Source organism: Benincasa hispida, chromosome 7 (assembly GCF_009727055.1).
Source record: "Benincasa hispida cultivar B227 chromosome 7, ASM972705v1, whole genome shotgun sequence".
NCBI lineage: Eukaryota > Viridiplantae > Streptophyta > Magnoliopsida > Cucurbitales > Cucurbitaceae > Benincasa > Benincasa hispida.
Genome location: NC_052355.1, coordinates 22,271,067 through 22,296,645, shown reverse-complemented (window position 1 = coordinate 22,296,645; position 25,579 = coordinate 22,271,067). Strand labels below are relative to the sequence as shown.

The window sequence follows — 25,579 nt, the reverse complement described above, 5'->3', positions numbered from 1 at the left end:
CTTAATTATATAGATCTTATACAAATAATTAATTGATTATTTGAATCATATTCAAATAAATCAAGTTTATCATTATCTATTTAATTCAAATCTTATTTAAATTAAATAATTTATTTATTTATACGGATCTCATCCAAATAAATAATTATTTATTTGAATCATATTAAAATAAATTAATTCTTCACATTATAAAGTTATAATTTGAATCTTATTCAAATAAACTTTATAATAAAACATATAATTAATTAATACAATTAATATTTTTCCCGATAAATTTGAACATTTCAAATTTTCTTTCAATATAGTTGATCATTGTTGGGTCCGTGGTGAGCTAGCAAGGGGTCTTATGAACCTATAGATTATAAGCTTCAATGATCCAAGATTAATTAATTAAACTCTTTAATTAAATTAATAATTAATTAATCTTCATTTATTAACTATAGAGCAAATCACTATAGACCCATAGTTGAACTCTTATACACTGTACGACAAGTTTTGTCCATACATATAATCAATATAAGTAAGTCGATTATTCACGAGTTATTCATAATTATAGTTGGGCTAAATGTCCATTTTACCCCTATAATTACCTCTTTTCCTTAAGTACCCTTGATTTCTCCAATGAACAATTTGTTTATGATCCAACCATAAACTAAGTGCCTCTCAGGCCAGTAAAAGGGTGAAGCCCCTTGTTCAAGACGCGAAATCAGCACTTAAGAGAACTACTTATCTATTTACCCTATGCAGAAAGGAGTGAATTCCATCTTGTGAAGTTATGTTCCCAACTCCCCATTTAGTCAAGTCCTTAAAATGGCAGGTTTATTGAGTCATCTACTTGGGTCACTCTCACCCATGCAAATCAAAAGACTAACCTCACAGATAGGATTTCATAAATCACTCAGGATTAAAATCGAGTCGCACATGATCATGCTATGAAATATTAATCTCATCAATTAACAAATTTACAAAGAGAGATTAATTATTTCGTAGTCTGGTCTTATACCAACTCTTTGTATAGGATACCTTCACACAAATGTCTCTACATGAACGATTTGGATCAAACCATTTGTAACTATTACAAAGTCGATTGTATCCCTAGTGTCATGAGGATAAGACACCCAACCTTATGCATATACAATGACCTTTAGGTTATTTCTTGAACATGATCCACCTCATTTGTTAACTACATACTGTCCATGACTACATATAATAATCTTAGATTTTTTTGGTTGATGGATAAATTAATCTTGCATAATTAATAATTAATTTAATCAACTAATAAATTACGAGGCTTTAGAGAAAATCCCAACAAAATGATAGAGAAATTTTAAGGAGAATACAACTTTTAGATGCTTTATCTGTTACAAAGAGGGTCACTTTCAGAGAAATTGTTCTGAAAAAAAGAAGAAGGATAACATAAGCAATTCAAGAAAAGGAAAATAACAAGTAAAACCAGATGTGGTTATTAGTGAAGATTCACCTGAGTATACTGAAATCCTTGCTACTACTGAGGATGATGGAAAGAGACATGACATCAAGAGGAAGGAAGATTGGGTCCTTGACTCAGGTTATACTGGACATCCTAAAAAAGATGGTTTGTTGATTACAAATCTTGAGATGGAGACTCAGTGTTCATGGGTGATAACCATGGTTGTAAAATCGTGGGAATAGGCTCAGTAGCATTAAAATTAAATGATAACAAAGATATTCTACTAAGGGAAGTTAGACATGTACCAAAATTAATAAGGAATTTGATCTCACTAAATATGTTTGGATGATTCAGAGTGTATCTTCATTAATTCAAGTGAATCACTTATTGTAACAAAAAATGAGAGAATTTTTTTGCAGGGGAAAAACTTAATGCTTCATATTTCATAAAGGATGTATCCTATCCTTGGTTTGCATTAATTTCAAAAAAAGATCATGATTTAAAGCTTGAAACTTGGCACAATTGGCCAGAGCTATCAAACCAAGGTTTGATTCATCTCCAAGGTACTAAGAGATTGAACTTTTGAGAAAACTGCATATATGTTGAGTAAAAAAGAATGAAATTTTCTATACTACTGCAAAAATCTTGAACTATATATATGCTGGCGTGTGGACAACATCCTCTACTCCTATTTGGAATAGGCCAAGGTATTTTCTTCCTATAGTAGATGGTTTTCTCTAGAAAAATTTGGATATTCTTTTTAAAATTGAAAGATCAAACCTCTAATAAATTTAAAGGATGGAAAAAGTTAGAGACACAAACTAAAAAAAAAGATTAAATACCTAAGAACTGATAATGGTTTAGAATTCTTGAGCAATTTGTTTAATGATTTTTGTTCTTTAAATGGTATAACTAGACATAGAACTATAGCTTATACTCCATAACAAAATAGTATTGCAGAGAGGATGAATATGACAATAATGTAAATTGTTAAATGTATGTTATCTCAAGCACATTTAAGTGAGTCCTTTTGAACTGAGGAAATATTTATCATTAATTATACCATAAATAGAAATATTGAGTTTTAAAACTCCTAAAGAAATGTGGTCAAATCATTCCTAAACTTATCAAACTTGAGAGCATTTGGGTGTATCAATTATATTCACGTAAGCCAAAGAAAATCAAAACCTAAAGCTCTTGAGTGTATGTATATTGTCTATATATCCTAATGGAACTAAAGCTTATAAATTGAGATTCTTACACTAACAAAAGCATTGTAAGTCGTGATATTGATTTGAGGGAACAATAATTCTGTATGATCTCTAAATCAAATACAAATCTAGATACCTTACCTAAGGAAAATAATGCCAACTCTAAGGTGGAGCTTTTTGGACCTTCACAATAAATAAGCCTTGAAAAAGAAATCAATCAGTAGAAAACTTATGGGACAGTTGCAAATATAACAATTAGATCCAAAGTGTTAACAGATATAATAAAATGTAAAAAAAATTACAAATATGACAAAATTTAGATAATCTATCAGTGATAGACCATATTATTGGTAGGAGTCTATTAATGATAAACCATATCATTGGTAAGAGTCTATCAATGATGGAAGTCTATTGTTGATAGACATTGTTATATTTGTAATTTTTTTTAAAATGATATTATACACTTGGTTATTATTCCTATAAATGCGACCAATTGTAATTACCCAAAACCTATAACCATAGAGAACAAGGAACTATGATGAAGCAAATGTATATTGTATTTCTTATGCTCTTAATCTTGCAGGTGAGTTAAGTTAAGATGAACCGAGTAACTACAAAGAAGCTATATCTTGTTCTAAAAGGAGGTATTGTATTAATTATATGAATGGCGAAATTGATTCACTTGAAAAAAAAAAACATGGATTTTAGTTTCATGATATGGGCAAGTGCACGTGTTAAGTTATCATATAGTAAAATGACCTTGAGAAACCGAGTATTGTCCTTAGGTGATCAAACTCACATATTAATTTAGCTACCTTGGGATCATGTCAATATATTTTATCTAAGGGATGGAAACACGATGAGTGATATAATTTTCAAATTAATAAAAAAAATAAAAGACAAAGATCAAATCTCAGAGAGTACAAATGTCCTAGAGTGTTGATTTTATTATTTACTTCATTAAGTCATGTAAAGGTTCTGGGAATCTTGTGTTATTGATATGTATAAATCTAGAAACTAAACTCTAGATTATTATCTTTCAACAACAATATTTTCTTATGCAATTTTAATTGATTACTAATCTCTTGAAACTAAATTATGAAGTTTGACATTAAGTAAAGTCATAAACGATTTTCACTATTAACCTAACTATTTTAATGAAATATTAACAAAGATTCAATGCTATAAATCTAGTTAAGCACACAATCTATCAAATTGAACATTCAATCTAATATGCATTGGTGGCCAATCAACATGAACATAAGCATAATAACATTGAAAAATAATCAATTTCACAATATACATAAAAAGTACTAAACATTAACTTAACTCCATGAAAAAATTTATCAACACCCTAAAACAAACAAGTCTAACCACTCATCGTTGTCAAGAACGTATTCTCATACACTTTAACAACCATAATGAGGAAAGAAAGTGAAAGGACAAAGGAAAAAAATATTATCGAAGTGATTCCCCGTTGTTGAAGACGTTATCCAAGCCTCGATTGGCACATAGGATCAATGAACGGTCTCCAAACAATGTCCTGACTCTCTAAACTCTTTCAGTGGCTCCCAAATTTGATGATGGAAAAAGTCTGAAAACCCTAGATTTTAGAAAAAGATTTCTAAAAATTACGCAATTTCTCCATAAAAGATGAGTGGCATTGTGGTAGCGTCATGAATCCTTGATCATCTTCAATTCAACACTGTGCCAAAACCTACTCTTGGGTTTTGGCGCTGCGACTCTCCTTTTGGGTATTTTTGGCATTCTTTTATTCTTTACTTTGGAGAATTAGCCTCTTCTAGTGTTTATTATCAGATAAAACTGGTTCGTTTTCATTTTATTGAACTACAAATCTCGTTCTCTTGCTTAAGCCTTGAAATTCACTAGTAAACAACATAAAATCTAACAATATTAAGTAAAAGCATCTCTAAATAAAAGACAAATAAAACACTTTTCAAGTGTTTTTTATTCTACCACCTAAATCTCAAAAGATCATTTCATGTAAATGGATCTACGAGAAAAAGATTGGGAGGTCAGATGAAGGGGGAATAAAGTACAATACAAGGTTGGTGACTAAAGGTTGGTCTCAAAAGAAAAATATTGATTATCATGATACTTTCTCTCATGTTGTTAAATATACTTAAGTTAGATTACTTCTATCTATTGTTGCATGTGAAGACTTAGAGTTAGAACAAACAAATGGTACTACGACCTTTTTGCATGGTCTAGAAGAAGTAATGCGTATGAATCAACCTAAAGGGCATGTTGAGAAAGAACAACAAGGGTTAATTTATAAACTTATTAGATCTCTCTATGACTTAAAGCATTCTCCTAGATTCTGGTATAAGAGGTTTGATGAGTTTATAACCAAAATAACCTTTAGAAAAAAAAAAAAAAAACAATTATGATTCCTGTATTTATATTAAAGAGTCTTTTCTAAATAAGAAAACTTATTTACTCTCATATGTGAATGATATGTTAATTGCTACAATATTGATATGTTACTAAATCAATGTTACTAATTGATGAAGTTAATAGTTTTCTAAAGAAAGAATTTTCTATAAAAGAACTATGAGATGCTAAGAGAATCTTAGGAATGAAAATCCTTAGAGGTAGATCTAAGGAGAATTATTTTTAAGTTAATTTGATTGTGCTAAAAAGGTTTTAAGAAAATTCAATATGGCTAATGTTAAGGTTGTTGGCTAACCAATTGCACAACAATTTAAATTGTTTGCTCAAGATTCTCCTATTAACATATAAATTGTATATGAATCAAGTTTCGTATTCTAATGCTATAGGTAGTTTAGTGTATCTAAATGATATGGATTCTACTAGGTTTGGCTTACTCTTCTAATTCGATTAGTAGATATATGGATAATTTGAGAAGAAACCATTGGGAAGTAACCAAATGGATACTTAGATATCACCATAAATAGAGTGTTATTGATTAAACTACTTAGTTGACTACTTGACAATATAGATTTTGATTTTGGAGGTAATTATGTCTAAAGTGGACAATATCATACTATTATGGAGATAAACGAAGATTTCTTTGTTTTTATCAATCGCCTCGATTTTGTGGAGACAAGTTTCAAGACATTTAACCTATTCTAAAAAAAAATCTGAGATATTTAATGGGCCAAGGCCTAATTTTAATTAGGTTTCACATTATGGTTCTTATAAATTTTGACAATTGGTGTAACTTTGTCTTTGCGGCAAAGTGCGGTGAAGGACTTTTTACGGTTTTTTTTTTTTTTTTTTTTAAGAACCTACAGAAGTAAAAGATCCTAATAGAGTTGGCAAATGTTATTTATTTAATTTCATTTAAATAAATAATTCAATAATAATATTAATTTGTTATCTAAAATATTTACGATTTCAATATAAATATCAAATTTTAATTTATTTTAAATAAACAAATAATTTAAAATTAAAATAAAAACAAGAAATGTTTCTCCACGGAAACTCGGTTTCTAAAAAGAGATTCCCGACCCCCACTCTCCAAAAATAGAAAATGGGGCGGGTACAAGGATTATAAATCCCCATGAGGATGGGACAGAGACAGGATACATTCTTGGTTTCACAATCGCCCTTTCGGAAGTTTCACTTAGTGATTGTGTGACACTTTTTCCCATTCAAGAACAAGTCAGCCAATTCGAATTCGGATCGTCAATGGAACACCGAGTGCCTCTCACAACCTCCACTCCGTTTTAGAGAAAACGGGTTTAGATGAAAAAGTTTTCGCAAATGTTGAAAGCATGATTTAAGCAAAGAAATATTGTAGTGGGCTAGAAAGCAATAAGCAACAACAACGGCTTCAAAGCGTACTACTTCGAGTATGAGGATATGATGATTAGTCTTACCATATATAGTGCATTCTGAACAAAAAGATATCTGTCACATTTGCATATGGAAATGGACGAGCAGTCACACTAAGAAAAGTACATAGAAAGTAAACTAACTTGCAAAATGAAATACATAAGATGAAAGCATGGTAAAAAGAAGTGAAGGTGGACATACGACCATGGGCAACACGCCATGGACAAGCATGACCGTGATATCCAGTCCTGCTCCACCCCGTTGCCAACCTTAAGTCCTAAGTTTATGATGAACCAATATATTTTTTAGTCGATTACTTATTTGACTCTAACATGTGATGTGGAAGTTTAAAATATAATCTAGTTTATTCCGCAATTATTGACACTATTGAGTTGTTTCATAGCTCTAAATCTCTGATGGATATGCAAGCAACGAAAGCGGTTAGGAATGTTCTTGGGTTAGTTGTGTTAATACGTAGAAGCAATGTCATTACATGAGTAAAACATTATATTGATCAATGTGGGTCTTGGTCCAATTATGGGCGAAAGTGAATTTTTCTACAAGCAACAAAAAGATCTCATTTGTGGTTTTCGGTTCACACTAAGAGCTAGAAATACAACAATCCATTATCTTGCTTTCTACGCACGATAATGCTAATGTTGGAATAAAGTCTAGATCGAGGATTATCCTCATTCAATCACTGGTGCTATCACCATTGATTTATTCATTCTTTTAGTTTACATGGTCCTATTTTATTCTTATTGTACTAAAAAAGAGTTGTAAATCCTTGATACTCGATTTAAAATCAACTCGAAGTTATCTAAATACCATCATTATATTCTCTTAGGAATTTACCACCTGTGATTCTTTCCTAAATAAGTACATAAAAATGGAGGCAGAAGATGATATGAAAAACACACTCATTATAGAGGAGGAATAAAAGATTTTTAAAAAGGCGTATATTAGTAAAATCGCTACTGTATATTCTTGTTGAATCTAGCATATTAATCCTTTTCTTTTTCATTAGGTTTTAAAACAAAAAATTTGATTCAAACCTAATAACAAAGACGATGTTTGTTAATCCTTTCGATTTTGGATTTTAGTTAATTAAACCTTTTTTTTTTTTCATTTTTTACCATGGTTTACATTTTTTTTTTTTAAGTATATGAGTTAAGTTCTTTATTCAAAAATAAAAATAAATTTTCAAAAACTATTTTGGTTTTTTTTTTTTTTGGAAAATATTGGTAAAAATAGATAGTAAAAGAATTTAACGGCGGAATGAATGTTTATAAGCTTAATTTTTTTAAAAAAAAATGAAAATCATATAGTTAACAAATGAGACCAAAAGGAAACAAGATCACAATCAAAACCAATATAAATCAACAAAACTAATATACAAAGGCATAATTGATAACACTTTTTAGATTAAAAAACACATTTGGTCCCTAAACTCTCACAATTTAGTTCCTAAACTTTAATTTGTAACGATTTAGTTCCAAAATTTTTAATTCTATAACAATTTAGTCCATGAACTTTAGTATATAATAATTTAATCATTATACATTTAAATCATAACAATTTAGTCCCTTGCATAAGCAAATTTATCAAAATTATATGCAAATTTTTATTATTTTATGATGTAGACTTTGTATTTTATAAAAAATATCGAGTCTCTAATTAGTTTATTGATTAATACTAATTTTTATAATAGGGACTAAATTATTACAAACCTTAAAGTATGACTAAATTATTATATAGTAAAGTTTAGGGATTAAATTGTTAATTTTATGAAAGTTTAGAGACTAAAAGTGATTTTTAACATTTTTTTTTTATTATTATTCACAAGAAATTGTCATTGCAAGAAGAATGCCAAAGTTACCAATACAATGGTACTTCCAATTAAATTCTAATGACCCTTTTAATTAACATGGAACAAGCAAATCTGAAAACCTCATAATTGAACCAAGAAATAAACAAACAACCCCACATTCAACTTCTATACCCTAAATTCTTGGTTCATTTTTTTCCACTATGTAAAAAAAAATGGAAATTTCAATTATTTTAACACCAAACCCATTTAAACAAAAATCTAGCTGCCCACTAGTCCACAAACTTCTCATTTTCTCTTCATCCAAACACTATCTGAAAAGCATAAGAAAACTTAATTATTTTTCTTCTTCTCATATGTTCTTTTAATTTGATCCCAATAAGTCAACCAACCAAAGATTGGATAAGAAAAGGGAGATTACTCTTATGGAGTTTCTTGAATTGTAGGATCCAGCCCAGGCCCAATTCCAGGCCCAATCCCAAGCCCACCATGGGCCCGTAAACTGTCTATGTAATTTCTAACCTCCTGGGCTATCATCCTCTGCATTATCGTTGCCAAACAGGTCTCATCCACTTCCCTTTTCCGATTCCTTTTCTCCGCCGCCGCCACGCGTCGCCATCCGTCGTTCTTTTCACTTTCCACCGTCACCTCCTCCTTCACTTTCACATCCACCGCCGCCGATACCACAACCTCTCCCGGCAGTGACAGTCTCAACGACGTCTCCGGTCCTCCTCCGCCGCCGCGGCTGTTCCGTTCGAAGCACTTACGTTTCAACGAGGCTACCGAATCATCATCATCGTTATCATCATCATCCGACGCCGATCTAGAAACTTCGTAACTCGGTCGCTTCAGAAACGCCGTCGAATCAGACGACAAATCGGCATCGCGACAGCGTCTAAGCGTCGAATTCCAATGATTCTTAATCGCATTGTCGGTCCGGCCAGGCAATAAGCGAGCAATAGTGGACCACTTGTTACCGTGAATGGCATGCGCTTGAACGATCACAGCATCCTCCGCCGGTGTGAAAGGACGATGCTGAACCGTCGGACTGAGCTGATTACACCAGCGCAAACGGCAGGATTTGCCGGAGCGGCCAGGAATTCCAGTGCTGATCAAAGACCAGTTTCTAGGGCCATGCTGTTCAACCAATTTGATTAAGGTAGCGTCCTCTTGAGGACTCCATGATCCCTTAACTCGATTATTATTAATACTGTTAGTATTTGTTTGATTGTTCTGATTTGGGAGGGCGATTCCGATCAAAACCATGGTGGATTCTGGAATTTAGGGTTTTGATTTTATGAATTGGAAGAGGGGAATTGAGTCATTTGATTTGGGAGTTCGAAGTTAATTGAAGAAGAAGAAGAAGGAAGAAGAAGAAGAAGAAGAAAGATGAGAGAAATAAATGGGAAAAAGAGGGGATTCTCTAACGGTTTCCAAACAGGGGTTGTTGGGCATGAACCGTAAAACCGCTACTTTAAATAACGACTTTCTCACTACTTCCTTCCACTCCTAACAATCACACACCAAACCAAACCGCGTTTGTTTCTTTCTTTTTTTCTCGCTTTCCTTTACTTTGGTTTTGCTTAAAGGTCCCTATACTTTTCACTTCTTTCATTTTGGTCCTAAACTTTTAATAAACCATAAAATTTGTTTTTAGATTGCTTTATTGTTGCCCCCCCCCCCCACATATATACACACATACATATATATATTATTATAGTTGAGTTATAATAATTTGTGTTTGAGATGTAGATTATTTTAGTTTGAGTTAGTAGTATATGTTTGAGGGATAAATTATTTTAGTTTGAGAAGGAAATAAAAAAACACTGAAGCAAATAATAAAAAAATAATGAAAGTAATAGTAAAAACCGTAGCAAATAGTAAATACTATAACAAATAGAGTTTTGAAATAGTGTTGACAGTTACTAAAAATACAAAATAGTATTTCCTGGGTGCAAACACACATTTCGTATTTATTAACATCCCTCTTATAAATTGTGAAAATATACTGAGGTGTTTGTTTTTGTCTAAAATTTATTATTATTATTTGAAGGACTGAATTTAAGATTGATTAAACTTACAAGGATTCATATTAGAAAATTGAAAGTATAGAGACTAAAATAAAATAGATTCCAAAGTTTAGGGACCAAAATGGTATTTTAATCTTTAGTTTTTTCTTTTTAAAAATTTTATAAATTATCCTTTTTTTGTTAAATTTATTTTAGTTAAATTACAAGTTTAGTCCATGATTTTTTTAACTTTGTGTCTATCTAATCTCTAATCTCTAAATTTTAAAAGATGTCTAATAAATTCATGGATCTTTTTATTTTATGTCTATTAGGTCCTATGGTTTAAAAAAAAAAAAAAAGTATGATAAGTCACTAAACTTTCAATATATTTAACAAGTCTTTGATCTATTTAACATTTTCAAAAATGTGTGAATGTACCACATTAGATCGAAAGTTTACAGTACCTTAAGATATAGAATTTAATTTTATATCTATTAGATTAGTTAATTTATTTTTTTTAATATGCTAGTGATTTGACACAAAATTGAAAATTGAGAAAGTCGTTGGACATTTTTAAAATTAAAAGGACCTAATAGATACAAAATTAAGTTTAAGAATCTTTAGACATTTTTTTAAGTTCAAAGATCTAAGAAATATAAAGTAGAAAGATTAAGGACTAAACTTGTAAATTTAACAATTTAGTTAGTATGCAAACAAAATTGAAATTATGCTTGAGATTTATTTTATTTTGGTCCTTCTATTTTTAAAATATCTAAGGTTTTTTTAAAGTTATTTCAGGATTTTAAAGTTTATATTGTTTTGGTCTCTAAATGTCTATTAAAAGGCATATCAAGAACAAAAAAAACAGCGAAAATTTGGAATTTAAAGGACGATAATAGATATAATAATAATTTGGAGGATCGAAATGTAAAATCTTCAAAAGTTAATGAAGGAAAATAAATAAATATATATTTAAAGATTAAAAATGAAATGGAAAAGAAATAAAAGAAAAAATAGGAGTAGGTGGGAAGAGAGAATTGGATGAGGGAAGTAACGGCAGTATGTAACGGATATCCGTTACATAGGGAACTGTCATGTCAGAGTAAGCGGTGTCACCGTAACGGCACATTGTTGTAAGTGAATAACGTTCAATTGCATGCGTGGCGTTCTTGGACGTTTGCTAACCGCTTTCTAAGTTCTTACTTATATCGTTCTACTATCCATATTTAAAACACTTCAAATAATATTATATACATATTTTTCTTTTTAAAAAAATTTCTTAAATTACTCTAACAATTGTGTCTATTTGGTCCCGAATTTCCAAAAGTTAAAGTTATTTTGGTTTTTTAACAATTAAATCATAAATATTACTTTCGTTCATAAAAATTTATGTTTTGTTATTTACTTTATATTAATATTTTCAAAAATCAAATCAAATCAAATCAAAATTTAAAAATTAGAGAAAGTAGTTTTTTATTCCAGTAATTACAATGGATAGAATGTTAGGACTAATAATTAACAATAGCAATATTTTTAAATAATTGGAGAAAAACAAAATCGAACCACTTCATTGATTAAAGATATAGAGAACCTGAAACCGAACTAGAGTTACTAGTCCGAACCGTCGGGGCGGTTTATGAAATGATATAGCAGGATCTTGGTGAGGAGGGTTTTTTTTTTTTTTTTTGAAAATACTTGAAATTAAAATAAAATCTTACCAACCATGCTAACAAGAGTCCAATTTGCTATTTAGTATTGTTGTTTATTAGATATGATTTAACGGTCGACTCAATTTCTCAATCCTTACTTTCTGCCTAACCCGAACGTGAACCAAAAATTTGGGTTTTATATATTTCGAACCCAAAACTGCAACCCAAACTGATGATCGGTTTTCGGTCAATTTAGGTGGTTTTTTGGTTTTTGTTTTTTTTTTTTCTTGGACTCCTATAGTCTAACATTGAATGATTTTAAGAGTTGGATCTAAATTTTGTTATATATGCAATTGTTTTTTGCATTATGTTATACTTGTTAATACTTTACACTTGATTGCTATATTTGTAACTGACCATTTTGATTTTTGATTTTTTTTTTATTTTAGAATTTAATTAGGAATTCAAGTTTCTTTAATAAAGGTGAAAACTATAATTGAAAAATTATGCAAAAACAAGTATGAATTACAAAAACAGAAGACTGAAAACAAAATCGTTATCCAATGGGACCTTAAATTTTAATCACTGGAATTTTAATTTTGTGTCTAATATGTCGTTGATCTATTCAATATTTCTTAAAATTCATAGATTTACTAGTTTAAATTTAAAGTTTTGTTAAACATAAAATAGATAAGATAATTCTTAAAATTTTTGAAGCCCTCTTTAATTAGCCAAACTATGTAAAAATTTGGTTGCAACAGCGATTAAAAAAGTGAACATCCAGCTGATGGTAACTTATCTTTTGTAAGTTATTATTGAACTTTGAACAGAATTTCTCACAAAAATAGTTATTGATTATCTACTTAACGGTTTTATCCATACTAAAATCTTAGTTAATTTTTAGTTTAATATCGAGTTGTTCATAATTAAAAATCAGAAGTTTTTCGTTTTTTTTAGTCAAATCCTAAACTGTGACTTGGGTAATCCCCTATACTACATAAACTCAAAATTTATATTTTATACTAACTTTTTACATTATCATAAAACCCATCAACTAAATGTAAATAATAACAATATTCTAATCCTATGTAAAATCAAAATGCATATTATGAAAATTCAGGTTTTCCAAATATAGTGTTCATAAATTCGAACTTTTTTTCTTGATAAACTAACAATCCTAACTTAAAACGTCATAATAAGAAATAGAAAAAAAAAAAGAAAAAAAAAAACAGATAATATGTAACTTGTGCAAATTCAAATTGCCTTTTGTCTTCTAAATTAACATAATTTTTTTTTTTTTTTTGAAGAATCCTAACATACATCTTAAATTTGATAATCTTGGCTGATTAATTGGGTTTGGTGGTTATGACTTGACCATTAGTTGGATGGTGGTTACTAATTAGTTAGGTCACCGTCTTTAGTTCATTATTATTCACTAATTCTTTCAAAATATACTTTCAATTTTCTTTCTAATTTAGGGGAAAAACAGAAAATAATTATAAAAAAAAACAATAAATAGGAAAAAAAACAGTTATTACGTGAAGAAGAACCCAAAAAAAAAAAGAAGAAGAAGAAGAAATAGGAGCGAAGGTAGGCTTCATCTCATATTGTGACGATGAATCATGGTAGAGCATCTTTGATACAAATTCGGGGGTGTTTGAGACATTGAGTTGAGTTATGAAGTCTGTTGTTAATATGTTGAAGTTAGAAAGTTTATATTTAGCATGCAGGGTTGTAAAACAGATTAATGGATTTCTCCATAAATGTGTAAAAAAAGAGAGAAAAAAAAATATGAAATTCCTTGATAAAGGTACAAACTTGAATCGTGAATACTGTTGAAGTTTGTAAAGTTGAATTATTTAACACCGATTGATGAAGTTAATGGGTCAAATATACCGTTAGTATCTTTCTTAGCGAGCATGAGAAGCTAATAAATATATAATTTCATTACTTTCTCTGCGAGTGAAAACGAATCCGTCCATGAAAAAGAGACTTTGATAGTAGCTTAAAATTGGCAATGGCACAAGTAATTTCGATACAGTGATGACCACTTGAGACCATGATATATATCAAAATTTAATATTTATAGTATTGAGTTAAACTATATGATAATTAATATTCATTTGATTAGATAGTGATTTTCGTGCCAATTCAAGTTGCTCAGTGGATAAAATAGTAATTAGCATTCTTAAAATTAATGGTTTGGCCACTAATTCAAAAAAAAAAAAAAATCATTTTAGAATCATTTTCAAACATGATATCAATGTAGGGTAAGAAGAAGATCTAAAACTTTTTAGGGGAAAAAGACTTGAGTTATTTAATAAACTAAGAATGTTAGAGTGTGGTTGACAATCTAATCTCCATAAAATAAGTGTTCGGTAGGCCATCTAAATTCTAACTTTTGAAAATTGTTTTCAACAAATTCTAAAAATAACATTTTTATACTTCCAGCATCAAGAATATAATATCTTACTACATAAAATATTATATTAAAAAAATAAAAACGTTTAGAAATATAATATTTCATATTATATATATTTTTTTTTATAAAGATAGTATTTATAAACTCAATGCATTCTTTAAAATTAAATATGTATTATGTCATGTATTATAAAAAAAGGTAGGGAAATTGTTATAAAGGAAAATAGTAAAAAGCAAGATTAGTCCATTTGATAAATTTAATAAATGTTGTATGTGTAAATAGTTAAACCCATTTTCTATATTTAAAAATGCCGCAAAAATCTATATAATTATACAATTTTTTAACATTAAACATGTTAATAAATAAATTTATAATAATTTAATATTAAGTTGGTAACCACAACTAATTTTTTAGTTTATAAATATAATATCAAACATATTTAAAATAATAATTTAAACTAGGATACATTTTTTTAATATGCTACCAAACATAAACACATAACTACATTTTTATCGAATCTTTTGCTTTCAAATTTTTGTTTTGGGATTATTTATTAAACATATCCATTTTTGTCATATCTAAAGAGAGAAAATTGCTCACTTAATTGCAGGTTTAGCATATTCTTTTTGCTTGTAGAGGTTTTTCTCAATTGCATTCTTCTCTTATCATCAATAAGGGAACAGTTGGGTTTGGTCTTTGTGAATTTGTTTATATCTATTTTCTGCCTCTTATATATATATATATGAGGTTCAACTGGTAGAAAAATGCCTATAAAAGATAATGAAATTACTTGAAAGAAAGAAACTCTAACTAAAAAGCAAAAGCATCATGAGCTCATGAGCTAATAGTCGTTTGATGTCAAATCTTCTAAAAGAATGATTAGATGTAGTCTAAGTTATACTTAATCTCATGCATCATGTTTCTGTATATAGTAGAAAAAAATAAAAATATTTTCTTTTTTTAAAAAAAAATTCTTGAATGTTGGGTTGCCAATAGATGGGTGCAATGATATAAGTTTTCTTTCCTTTCTAAAAATAAAGTTAAACTATAAGTTGTTTATATCAACTTTCAAATTTGTGGAAAGGTTATCAACATTTATGCTCTACAAAATATATATTAAACTTAACTAATATAGTGGATATGCTAATAAGATCCTAAGCTTTCAAATTAGTGTTTAGTAAATCTATGAATTTTAGCAAAACGGGGATAAAAACCTATTAGATACAAGATTGAATTTTTCTATAAGAAACAAATTTCATTATTTTATAAAATTTACAAAGGAAAAGGCACTTAGCCCAAACTATTGGAGTTACAAAAGTAAAATTAAAATTTCAAAGATCTGTTAGACACAAAATTACAACTTCAAGAAACTATTAAACACTTTTTAAAATTTTAAAGACTACTAAACACACACTTGAATTAGGAACCTATTAGACACTTTTTAAAGTTTAATAACCAAACAAATACAAATATTTTAAGAACCAAATAGATATAGACCTAAAAGTTTAGATTAAACTTTAAATTTAATAATAAATAAAGAAAAAGAAAAAGAAAAAAATAATTAATAATAAAATGTGTTATTGTGTGGGTTTATAGTTAACTTCACGAGGATTATATAATAATATGGTAATTTGCAAAAGATTACATCTTATTTTGGTTTCCAAACTTTCGAATTTATTATGTTAGGGTCGTCAAGCTTCCAAAATGTCTCTTTCAATAATTGAACTTTCAAGTTTGTTCCATTTTGATACCTAAACTTTTAAAATATCAATTTAGTCTACGATCTAAAACAAAGTATTTAAATGCTTATTTTTATTATAATTTTAACAAATTAACCACATAACTTGACCATATATACTAGCAAGTCAATATGAGTACAATCTCAAACTAAATATGGTGTGAATTCAACTATTGATCCATTGCATGTACCCGAGCTATTAGAACAAAGAAGATTCAAGAGACTTTCACATTACATTTTTAAAGGCTAGCTAATGCACAAGAGAAAGAATTTTGAGCTGAAATTTATGTATAATGTTAGTTCAATGGAGGCTAAAAGAGAATGAAGTAAAGATGACATGGATAAAGTCATGTAATTTGGAAGATGATACAGGGAATGGAAAAATAGTGCATAATTGTGGAGGATCTGAGTTTCTTTTTTTTTTTTTAAATGTATTGTAATTAAAGTGTGGAATGGGAGAATCGAACCTCAAATCTCCAAGTCGATAGTATGAATACTATGTCAGTTGAGCTATGCTCTTGTTGGCTACAATTGAGTTTCAATCTCATAGATCTTGCTTTCTATAATTTTCATTTATTAACTGTTGAATGACTTTTGTTGAACCTTTGAATGCCCATTTGACATTTAATTGGCTTGTAATGCTCTTCAAAATACAGAATAATGATATTAAAACTTTGTGTTTCTTCAACCTCTTTGATGTTTCCTTTTCTCAAGTCTTACTTTAAATTTAATTATCAAACTAATTCATTGAATTAGTTTTGATTAAACTAATTTGGGAGTAAATTGTCTTAGGATTTAAGAGTGACCATCATAAATTCTAACTTAGATCTAAGAGTTATTCATCCTTCTAACTAAGCTCTTGATTAGAATCATTCATTAAGTTAATCTTATTTGTGAGTGTTTGTAAAGATTCTAGAAGACTAGTAGAACCTCTTGCTTTGCATTAATTCAGCATATTAGATGCTTATCAGAATAAGTCAGAGACGAATATTTAGTGAAACAAATTTAAGGGAGAAAAGTAACATGATAAGGACCCATGATTGATTTTTTGGTCCTAGACTTTGAGTTTGTTTCATTTTAGTCCCTCTACTTTTTAATGTTTAAACTAGTTTATGTGTCTTTGAGACAAAGAAATTAGAATGATAACTTAATCTGTAACTTTTTTAAAATAATTTTCTAAATGAAATCACACAGATTCAAAATTACACTAATCAAAATATTGAGCAAAAAACTTTTTTTGTACATTCAAAACTATGCAAAACATTACTGAGTATGGCATCTAGCAAAAGATGAGCATCCAAGTCATATAGAAGAAGATCAAAGAACTATTTCTAGGACAGGAGGTAGCTTTTTGAGAGATCAAACTAACCTCTTTGCAGTGCACTTCAGTACTCATTAAAATGAATTGCACCAACTTTCCACACAATGTAGGTGGTAGCAAACATCACTGTACTAATGAAAACGAATGAAAAGGCAATGACAAAAAGATCCGAACCCCCCGGGAACTGAAACGTCCAGCCTGGTTCTGGCATCCCTCGCTTGCTATCATCGAACAAATTAGTAGGCGCTTCTGGAAGCCTCGACCTTTTCTTCCCACGATCACTCTCTCGTATCGCTTCCAATACTTTGCTGCCCATGTCAGACTTGGAGGTCTTCGATTCGTTGTAACGGCTAAGAACACGAGCTGCCCTTAGTCTTTCTCTTGCAGTTAATGGAGATTTTTTTGTGGATTGTAAATCAGGTGATGAACTTGTATCTGGATTCTGATCTGAAGACAATACTTGTCCATTGGAAGCCTCAGATGATTGAGAAGAAGACTTACTGGTAACATTGAGTTGAGAGATTCCATTATCTGCTGAAGCATCTGAAGGTGATTGACTCAAAGCTGATGAATTGTCATTAGAGAGAGTTCTTCCAGTAATTTCAGAACCCTTCTCATTCGTGTCTGTGTCTACCTGGTTACTGCCTGTAGCCGCAAGTGAGAGAGACAATCCACGTCTTCTATCCTTTCCAAATCCTCTTATTGTGCCATACATCCCACGGAAGGACGTTGATTTTCTGACGTTTGAAAACGAGGGTCTCGAAACGTTCTCATAAGTGACTTGCAACTTCTGATGAACACCAATAGAAACCACAATCACCAAAAATGAGAAGGCATAAGAGAAAGCTTCATGGCAATTTGATGGACCCAGTGATGATTCAAACAAACACTCAGTACTTGATGTTTTGAACTCAAAGATTGAAATCAACATGCCTTTTCAAGTTTATCATATCAATGAAAGACACAATAATCTCTACAGATCACTAGCTGTTCAAAGATAGCAACGAAACGGTGAATCTATTTTACGCAACCAATGAAAGGGATTATAGGACTAAGCTGAGAAATCAACTTTTCTTTGCAATTTGCCCTCAACTCAGGATAATGATTTGATGCTGGTGCTGCCATTCTAAGTGAGGCACCCCATTTATTTCCAAAGAGAACTTTCCTTCATTGGGCTAATGATGGGCTTCTCATATCCAAATTCCAACAATTCAGTTTCAGCATATTCAGATTTATATAGAAAATTTATATGATTTGGCTGTTCCCACCACACATCTCAATTTAGCAAAGGAACCCTCAAGCCAACCACTAATTATATATTTCAGATGCTTGAGTAGTATTCCAATTTACATATAATAACTAAAACTTGCATTATAATATTGGCACCCTTAAACATTATGGATTGGCTTTCAAGAAAGTGGCCTTCATTAGGCCCGTTCTGTTGTATCCTACATCAGAAGGAGAAGGAAAACCTCTACCATATTTTTATATTACTATTGCCCCGAAAACTAAACTCGATGAGTGAAAGAAAATTTAATATCATATCATCTAACACTTTTGATACCAAAGCTTTCCTGAGACATATCCTTTGAAGTTGTGATTATGTACTCTCCGTGTCAAGTTAGAGTTACTATGTGAACACTTTAGATTTATAATTAGGCAGTCACAGAGTTTTATTTAGGACGATTGAGAAGTTCATTATCCATTCGCCTTTTAGGAATAAGGGCCATTTCTCGAGGTTTATTGGAGTGTCATGTGCTATTATGAATATGGAAAAAGAGAAACAATAGAGTGTTCAAGGAGCGGAGCCAGAAAGGGATCCAAGAGTGTTTAGCCCTGATTAGATTCATACTTTTCTTTGGGCTTCTTCGATAGCCAAGATTTTTCTATATATTTTGGCACCCTGGAAACAGAGGGTTTCAAAGTTCTTGACAGTCATACCATACCATATTTATAAACTTTGGACCAAAAATAACACAAACAAATTCGCCAACGAGGAAGACAGAAATTGCAAATGCTTAGAACGGTAAAATTTCATTTCAAACTTTCAGATTTCTCAAAAGAAAACTATCAGAAACACGTAAAACAACCCCAAGAACTCTGAACCAAACCACCACCACTCAAACAACAAAGAAGAAAACCCAAGAAATTCGATGTGTAAAGCTCCGATTTCACATCCAATTTCAATAATAATAATGATAAGCGAACGCAGTACTCGAAAGGAGAAGATTACACGAAGAAATTACACAAACAAATTTGAAAGAAGAGGAAGATTGCTGCATAGAAATTGAAGTGGGTAAAGAGAGAGGTACCGTTGAGTTGAAAGCAGTGAACAAATTGAGAGAAACAGCCATTTCTGGAAGTGGGTTTTAAGGGCCAACCATAGAGAAGGATTCAGAGAGGAGAGCAGCTCCTCCACTGGCCGATTGCTTCCATTTTTCTTGATATTTCTTTTTTATGGGTAAAATAAAATGGTGGATGGTCTGTAATCAGAATCAAGAGGATCAGGGATTTTCCCAATTCACGCTCCATTTTGGCGCGTGTATTACACTCTAGGTTTGAGGTTTCTGGTGGGGAAATTTTGGGCAGTGTATTACACTGTTATATGTGAAGCAATGTGCCCTTTGGATGAGAATTACATCTTGAAATATACTTTTTTTCCCCATTTTCATGCTTGCTGTTAATTGTTGTATGTTCGTAAACGTCGCGATTTTGTCTAACGGGGCACGATCATTCAACTATTACATGGATCAAAATGATATACTATAATCATTCATGTCATTTCGAGTTAAAAGTTTGTAATTTGAATAGAAACACCGTGTACATTTTGGATCTTGCAAATCAAGAGAAGGAAAAAAGATATTGTCGATTTTGAAAAACACCGTGTCACATGTTCTATTCAGTACCATATACACACTACTCTTTACATTTTCACATCCTTGTTTTATGTATGGTATGAATCATGGTTAAATTTAAAAGTTTAGATCTTGTTTGATAACTATTTGGTTTTTTAAAATTGTGTTTGTTTTCTCATAATTTTTTATTCAGGGGTTACATATTACTTTGGTAAACATTTGCATTTTTAATCAATTTTCCAAAACAAAAGCAAGTTTTTGAAAACTACTTTTTTTAAGTTAGTTTTCAAATTTTGATTCAAAATTTGACTTTGGGTTCGAAAACTCTAATAAAACATACAACAAATCATAGAAACCATGACACATAAGTAGGATTTATAAGTTTAATTTTCAAAAACCATGACATATAAGTTTAATATACTTATGGTTAATGAAACTTTGACATTTTTAATCACAATTTTTATAAAGTAGACAACATTTAAATGTCTATTGCTAATGTTGATGCGAGATCATAAATTTAAAAAAGGAAAAGAAAATAACTACAAATTAATATAAAGTTTAGAAATATTTTGAGATGAAATCATGTGAAAACTATGAAAATTTTGTATGATTAAAGGAAAAAACTTACATCAATTTAATTTAGAGATAAAATGATGTAAAAGTCCAATGAAAAAAGTTTGAATGAAGTTAAAAACAAATAAATATTATTTTGTGGTTTAAATATGTATTATTTTTGTGGTTTTTTCAAATTCAATTTATTTAGAATTGAAAGTTTTGGATCGAAAATAAAGCAAAAACTTGAAAAAACTGGAAAATAGAAAAGATATCACATAAAAAAGACATTCCTTTATTAAAAATGACATTAACATGTGAAATTATGAAATTGTGCAAATAAGACCATAAAATTGAAAATTTTAAATTGAACTAACGTGGTTAATTAAAAAATTCAAAACTTTCTTGAAATAAAAATTTCATTGAAATGGAAGGAATCGAAATATTCTTGAAATTTCTCAAAATTTTATCAAAATTGGGAAAAAACAAAATTTTCCCTAATCAAAATTTCAAAGCCATAGAAATCTCAGAATTTCAAGAGTTTGATAGAAATTTTAAACCATGCTAATAGGTCCATGAACCGTCAATTGTATTTAGTAGGTTCGACAGATTCAAATATTTCAATGATTAATTGGTCTACAAATATAATTTTGAATTTATGCCTAATAAACCCTAAACTCTAATGGAACTTTATAGTATAAAGATCAAATAGTTACAAAATTCAAGTTCAGCCGTTCAGCCGTTCAGGACTAAATTTATAATTGAAGTGCAAATTAACTAAGCCAAGCACTGGAGTGAAAAATGAACTTCTATATTTGGCATGAGAGTTTATGGTTCTGAAGAGAGTCAGCTGTTTCTACCTCAAACAAAAAAACAAAACCTACAAGACATGATGGAATACGTAGGAGCCATATGATTTCCGTTCCTATTTTCGAACTTTGTCAAGCTACTGAGAAACCATAATGTAATACTCCTACCTCTCATTAGACTTCAGAAACTAGTATAAAGAAGATCAATTACAGTATTCAGAGCAATTACTCACTTGCTCGTCACCTCTGAAACTGAGCCAAACACTGGTCGGATTGCTGCCTTGAAATCTTCGTAAAACTTCAGCTCAGAAAATCTCCCTGCACGCTTCCTTGCTGCAGCAGCCATTTTGAGTCTCTCAGTTTCTGGCATTCTTACAACCTGTAGAATAGCATCTGCATATTCATCCACATTGGTGGCGAGAAATCCAGTTTGTTGTTCGTCTTCTTCAAGAACTATGTCCATCTTTGGTCCAGCAGAGTTATGAGCTGAAAGTAAAGGAGAAATATGGGTTGCGCATATAATACATTCAGTGGAGATCTTTAAACCAAAAGAAAAATAAATAAATTTGAACTAAAAGATAAGTCTCCCACCAATTGGGATTGCTCCTGCAGCCATGTACTCTACCACGCTTATTCCGAAATGTTCATCCGTCATGGAATGAATTCCCGCTATAGCACCTCCTAGAAGTCCCACCAAGTCTCTGCACGAGTCTAAGAGTTTCAACATCTTATATAGTAAACAGAAATTGGTTCACAATTTACAATTTGAAGTCCAAATCAGGAATGAACACAATGCCAGCAAATGGAGCAGATACAGTGTAGAGCAACAGCTAATGATAAAAGGTTGTAACGGGCATCGCTTTTGGTATTTGAAGTAAAATTCATCTAATCACCAGAGGTTCAAATGCCAACGGAGTCCAAGAAGAGTCCTTGGTTATGATTGTCATATATGGATGGGCTTTTACTAGTGAGAGTTTAGATCCTAGGTGAAACGTTCACATCTATGCTAGAGGTTCTGTTATTTATGGGCATAGGGGCGGCTGCCTGGCTAATCAAACTTATTTTATATATCCTTCATTTCATAGATATTCTTCATATGATAGTGACCAATGTGCTCTCAAGATGGCACAACCAAATGAAGCATGAAATTGACAACCAATTATTTTGAGCAAGTATTTCAAATCACCATCTCAATCCCCATATATAAACTAAAAAGATTTTGATAGAAAAGCAAAAAAGGAGTTCCAATTAAGGGAGCATGAATGTCTTTCTTACAACAATACTTGAGGAAACTTTTCTTCAAAGACAGGCACTAACCTGTACATTAAATTCTTGTAGAATTCCACATCCTCCTCAACCTTCAGTTCAATAGCCTTGTTTTTCAAATTTTGAAGTCTTTCTTCATCTGAGCTATTGCGACAGCTTCCCACAAACTGGAGCTTTGGCCTCAATGAACTTGCATTTAATTTCTTGATGGCAACTGAAAATGCCTCAAGTTGGAGTAAATGCGCCTGACATGATCAATTTCAGTCATCAAAGACTTGCTAACAACTGAAGGCCCTAAGGATGAGCCAATTGGACTTTAGTACCTTGGATCATAAGAGGCCCACCTTCTCTGGACGAAATTGAGCAACAGATATAATAATTGGAGTTCTAGTGGATCGTTCTAAAGGAAGTGCCTGTGCAGACAACAGCTTGTTAAATGCAATTGTTGGAGTGAACCCAACACTAGAGAAAAGAGAGAAAAAGAACTACAGACTAAGTGGAACAAATAAAATCCAACAGAATTTCTTCAGGAGAAACCAAAAGACAAACCTGTAATACAGAAGTATCACATGGCGGATAGACTCGCTTTATACGGTCTGGAATTTTCCAGAGGCTTTCAATGTGAGATTGAGTCCATGAAGAATTGACCATTGCAAGTTGCGTAAACGAGCCCACAAATCCATACATCCAACTAAAGAGAACATAATAGATAATTTTGCACTGAGAAAGCCACGAGCTGCCACAGAAAAAACTTGTTATACACAACACTAAAGTAAGCAATATTTGCTAGAAAGTTCTCCACTAGGCAAATGCAATTATATTGACTAAAATATCACCAAATAAAAAGAATGTCAGATGGTCTTGAAACATGCAGAAACTAGGTGGGAAAAAAAAGGTTGTTACAGCACAAAGTTCATATTTGTTACAGATGAGCAGCCATGTCCCTGTTGAAATGTTAAAGTGGGAGCCCAAGGAAGCAAGAAGTTAACATCCACTTCTGTTTTACCAAAAGCTTATGTGATAAACTGCTTAAATCCTTGAAAAAGAAAAACAATACGATAAACACAAGCACAAGGAAGCAAGGAGTAAGAATCCACTTCGACTGTGCTTTTAGTTGCTTTATTCATTAATCTTCATTGTTTTATCCTTGTGTATTTTTTGGGCCTCTTTCTTTTTAGTTGTATTGTCTTTTTTCGTTCCATTGGGAACTTGTTTCCTTGAACATTTTTCTCCTTTTCATATATCAATGGAAAGCATTTTTTGTTTCAGAAAAACACAAGCGCACAACTAGGTCGGCAATCAGAGGACATAAACTAATTCTAATGAGAACTTAAAAAACAAACCTTCTAGCAATTAAGGCGTTATTGTTATACATTGAGCTCCTCCCACGAACACGAGATAGCATGTCTAAGCTGATGGTAGGATAATGTGTGTAACAAACAACAATGCAACCAAACAACCGGGCAAGAGGATAAGTAAAAGCATATCCACTAGTGTCAAAATAATATAGAGGAGTGAATTTGCATAAGGCCTCCCATGAGAGATAGATAGAGCCAAGACTTTGACCAATCATAGTAAAGCGAGGATATGTAGTTTCTTCAATCCACTTCCTTTTATGAAGATGCACAACCTAGGCAAGGGAAGAATCGAACAGAAAAACAAAGTAAATCAAGTCAATCAAATTTCCTTGCCACAACAATGAATCAGATAAGCTTCCAGTGAAACAAAAAAAGGAGAAATCGTATAGCAAACAGCTTCAGGAAGATTCAACTGCAGAAATGGTTCCAAAACTAGATAGTTCTATAAATATGCATCATCTGGGGCGACGATTGAAATGGGCAGTTTAGTTTTCGAGAAGCGAGATCAAAGAGAGTAAGAAATAACCTTGGGTGGAAAATGAAGTTTGACGCCAAACCGATCGTTAGCACGAGCCATCAAGCTTTCTGGTGAAGCATCGTGATCGCCAGTGAAGACGAGGCAATCGAAGCTAGGGTTTTCATCCTGAATAGCTTTGACGGCGCACCACAGAACTCTCTCACCGCCTCCGCCGTCGTTGGTGTAGGGATGGAAGAATCCGACGGCTGGCTTCCGGTTCCGACGGCCGTTGAGAATGGCCAAACCAATTCTTCGGATCAAGGAAAGGAGAGCTGTGATCAATGCCCAAAGCAACAATTCGGCAGCCATGAACTTCACGAATTCGATCAGAAAGTGTCGGAGGTGAATCGAATTGAGGAACAGAAGAGTACAGGTTATTTCTCGTTTCCCTTGTTGGGAAATCTGTACAATGATCCAATATTTTGGTCCAAAGTATACCCATTTTTAAAAAGGATAAATAGAATTTAAATCCAAAATAATAGAATATATAGTAGAAGGATAAAATAATTATATATATATATAAAAAATAAAAGACTAAAAAACTCATGCCTAGCCACCTTTGTTTGCTTCTTCCCAGTTTTCTTAGATTAAAAGTTGTCATTGATAGCTGCTATTAGCCAACTTCAAGGATGATCGCTGATAGCAACTATCATCGATAGCTTTCAATTTGAGAAAAATTAATACAATCTTGAAATATTTGCTTTTAATTTACTATCAATTATTAGTAACTATCATTGATTCACCTTCATCCATTGGAATCAACGTTGAAATATTACTACTTAAGGCTATCAGT

At 31.2% G+C, this 25,579-nt stretch overlaps 3 protein-coding genes across 3 annotated transcripts; all 3 read right to left on the bottom strand.

Annotated features, from left to right (window-relative positions):
* Positions 1 to 8,361: 8,361 nt before the first annotated feature.
* Positions 8,362 to 9,986, bottom strand: LOC120081732 (transcription factor MYB73-like). The gene has a single exon (XM_039036834.1). The coding sequence runs from the start codon at positions 9,554 to 9,556 to the stop codon at positions 8,714 to 8,716; it is 843 nt and encodes a 280-aa protein (XP_038892762.1). The 5' UTR covers positions 9,557 to 9,986; the 3' UTR covers positions 8,362 to 8,713.
* A 7,341-nt stretch (positions 9,987 to 17,327) lies between these two features.
* LOC120082191 lies at positions 17,328 to 19,900 on the bottom strand. The gene is made up of 2 exons (XM_039037457.1): positions 19,742 to 19,900; positions 17,328 to 18,219 (listed from the first exon to the last, which is right to left on the bottom strand). Exons 1-2 carry the CDS (start codon positions 19,781 to 19,783, stop codon positions 17,494 to 17,496), a joined length of 768 nt encoding a protein of 255 aa, XP_038893385.1. The 5' UTR covers positions 19,784 to 19,900; the 3' UTR covers positions 17,328 to 17,493.
* Positions 19,901 to 21,626: 1,726 nt separating this feature from the next.
* LOC120082252 (GDP-Man:Man(3)GlcNAc(2)-PP-Dol alpha-1,2-mannosyltransferase) lies at positions 21,627 to 25,211 on the bottom strand. The gene is made up of 7 exons (XM_039037534.1): positions 24,796 to 25,211; positions 24,255 to 24,541; positions 23,461 to 23,647; positions 23,256 to 23,324; positions 22,963 to 23,156; positions 22,237 to 22,346; positions 21,627 to 22,131 (listed from the first exon to the last, which is right to left on the bottom strand). The coding sequence occupies exons 1-7, from the start codon at positions 25,093 to 25,095 to the stop codon at positions 21,875 to 21,877; spliced, it is 1,404 nt and encodes a 467-aa protein (XP_038893462.1). The 5' UTR covers positions 25,096 to 25,211; the 3' UTR covers positions 21,627 to 21,874.
* Between the last annotated feature and the right edge of the window lie 368 nt (positions 25,212 to 25,579).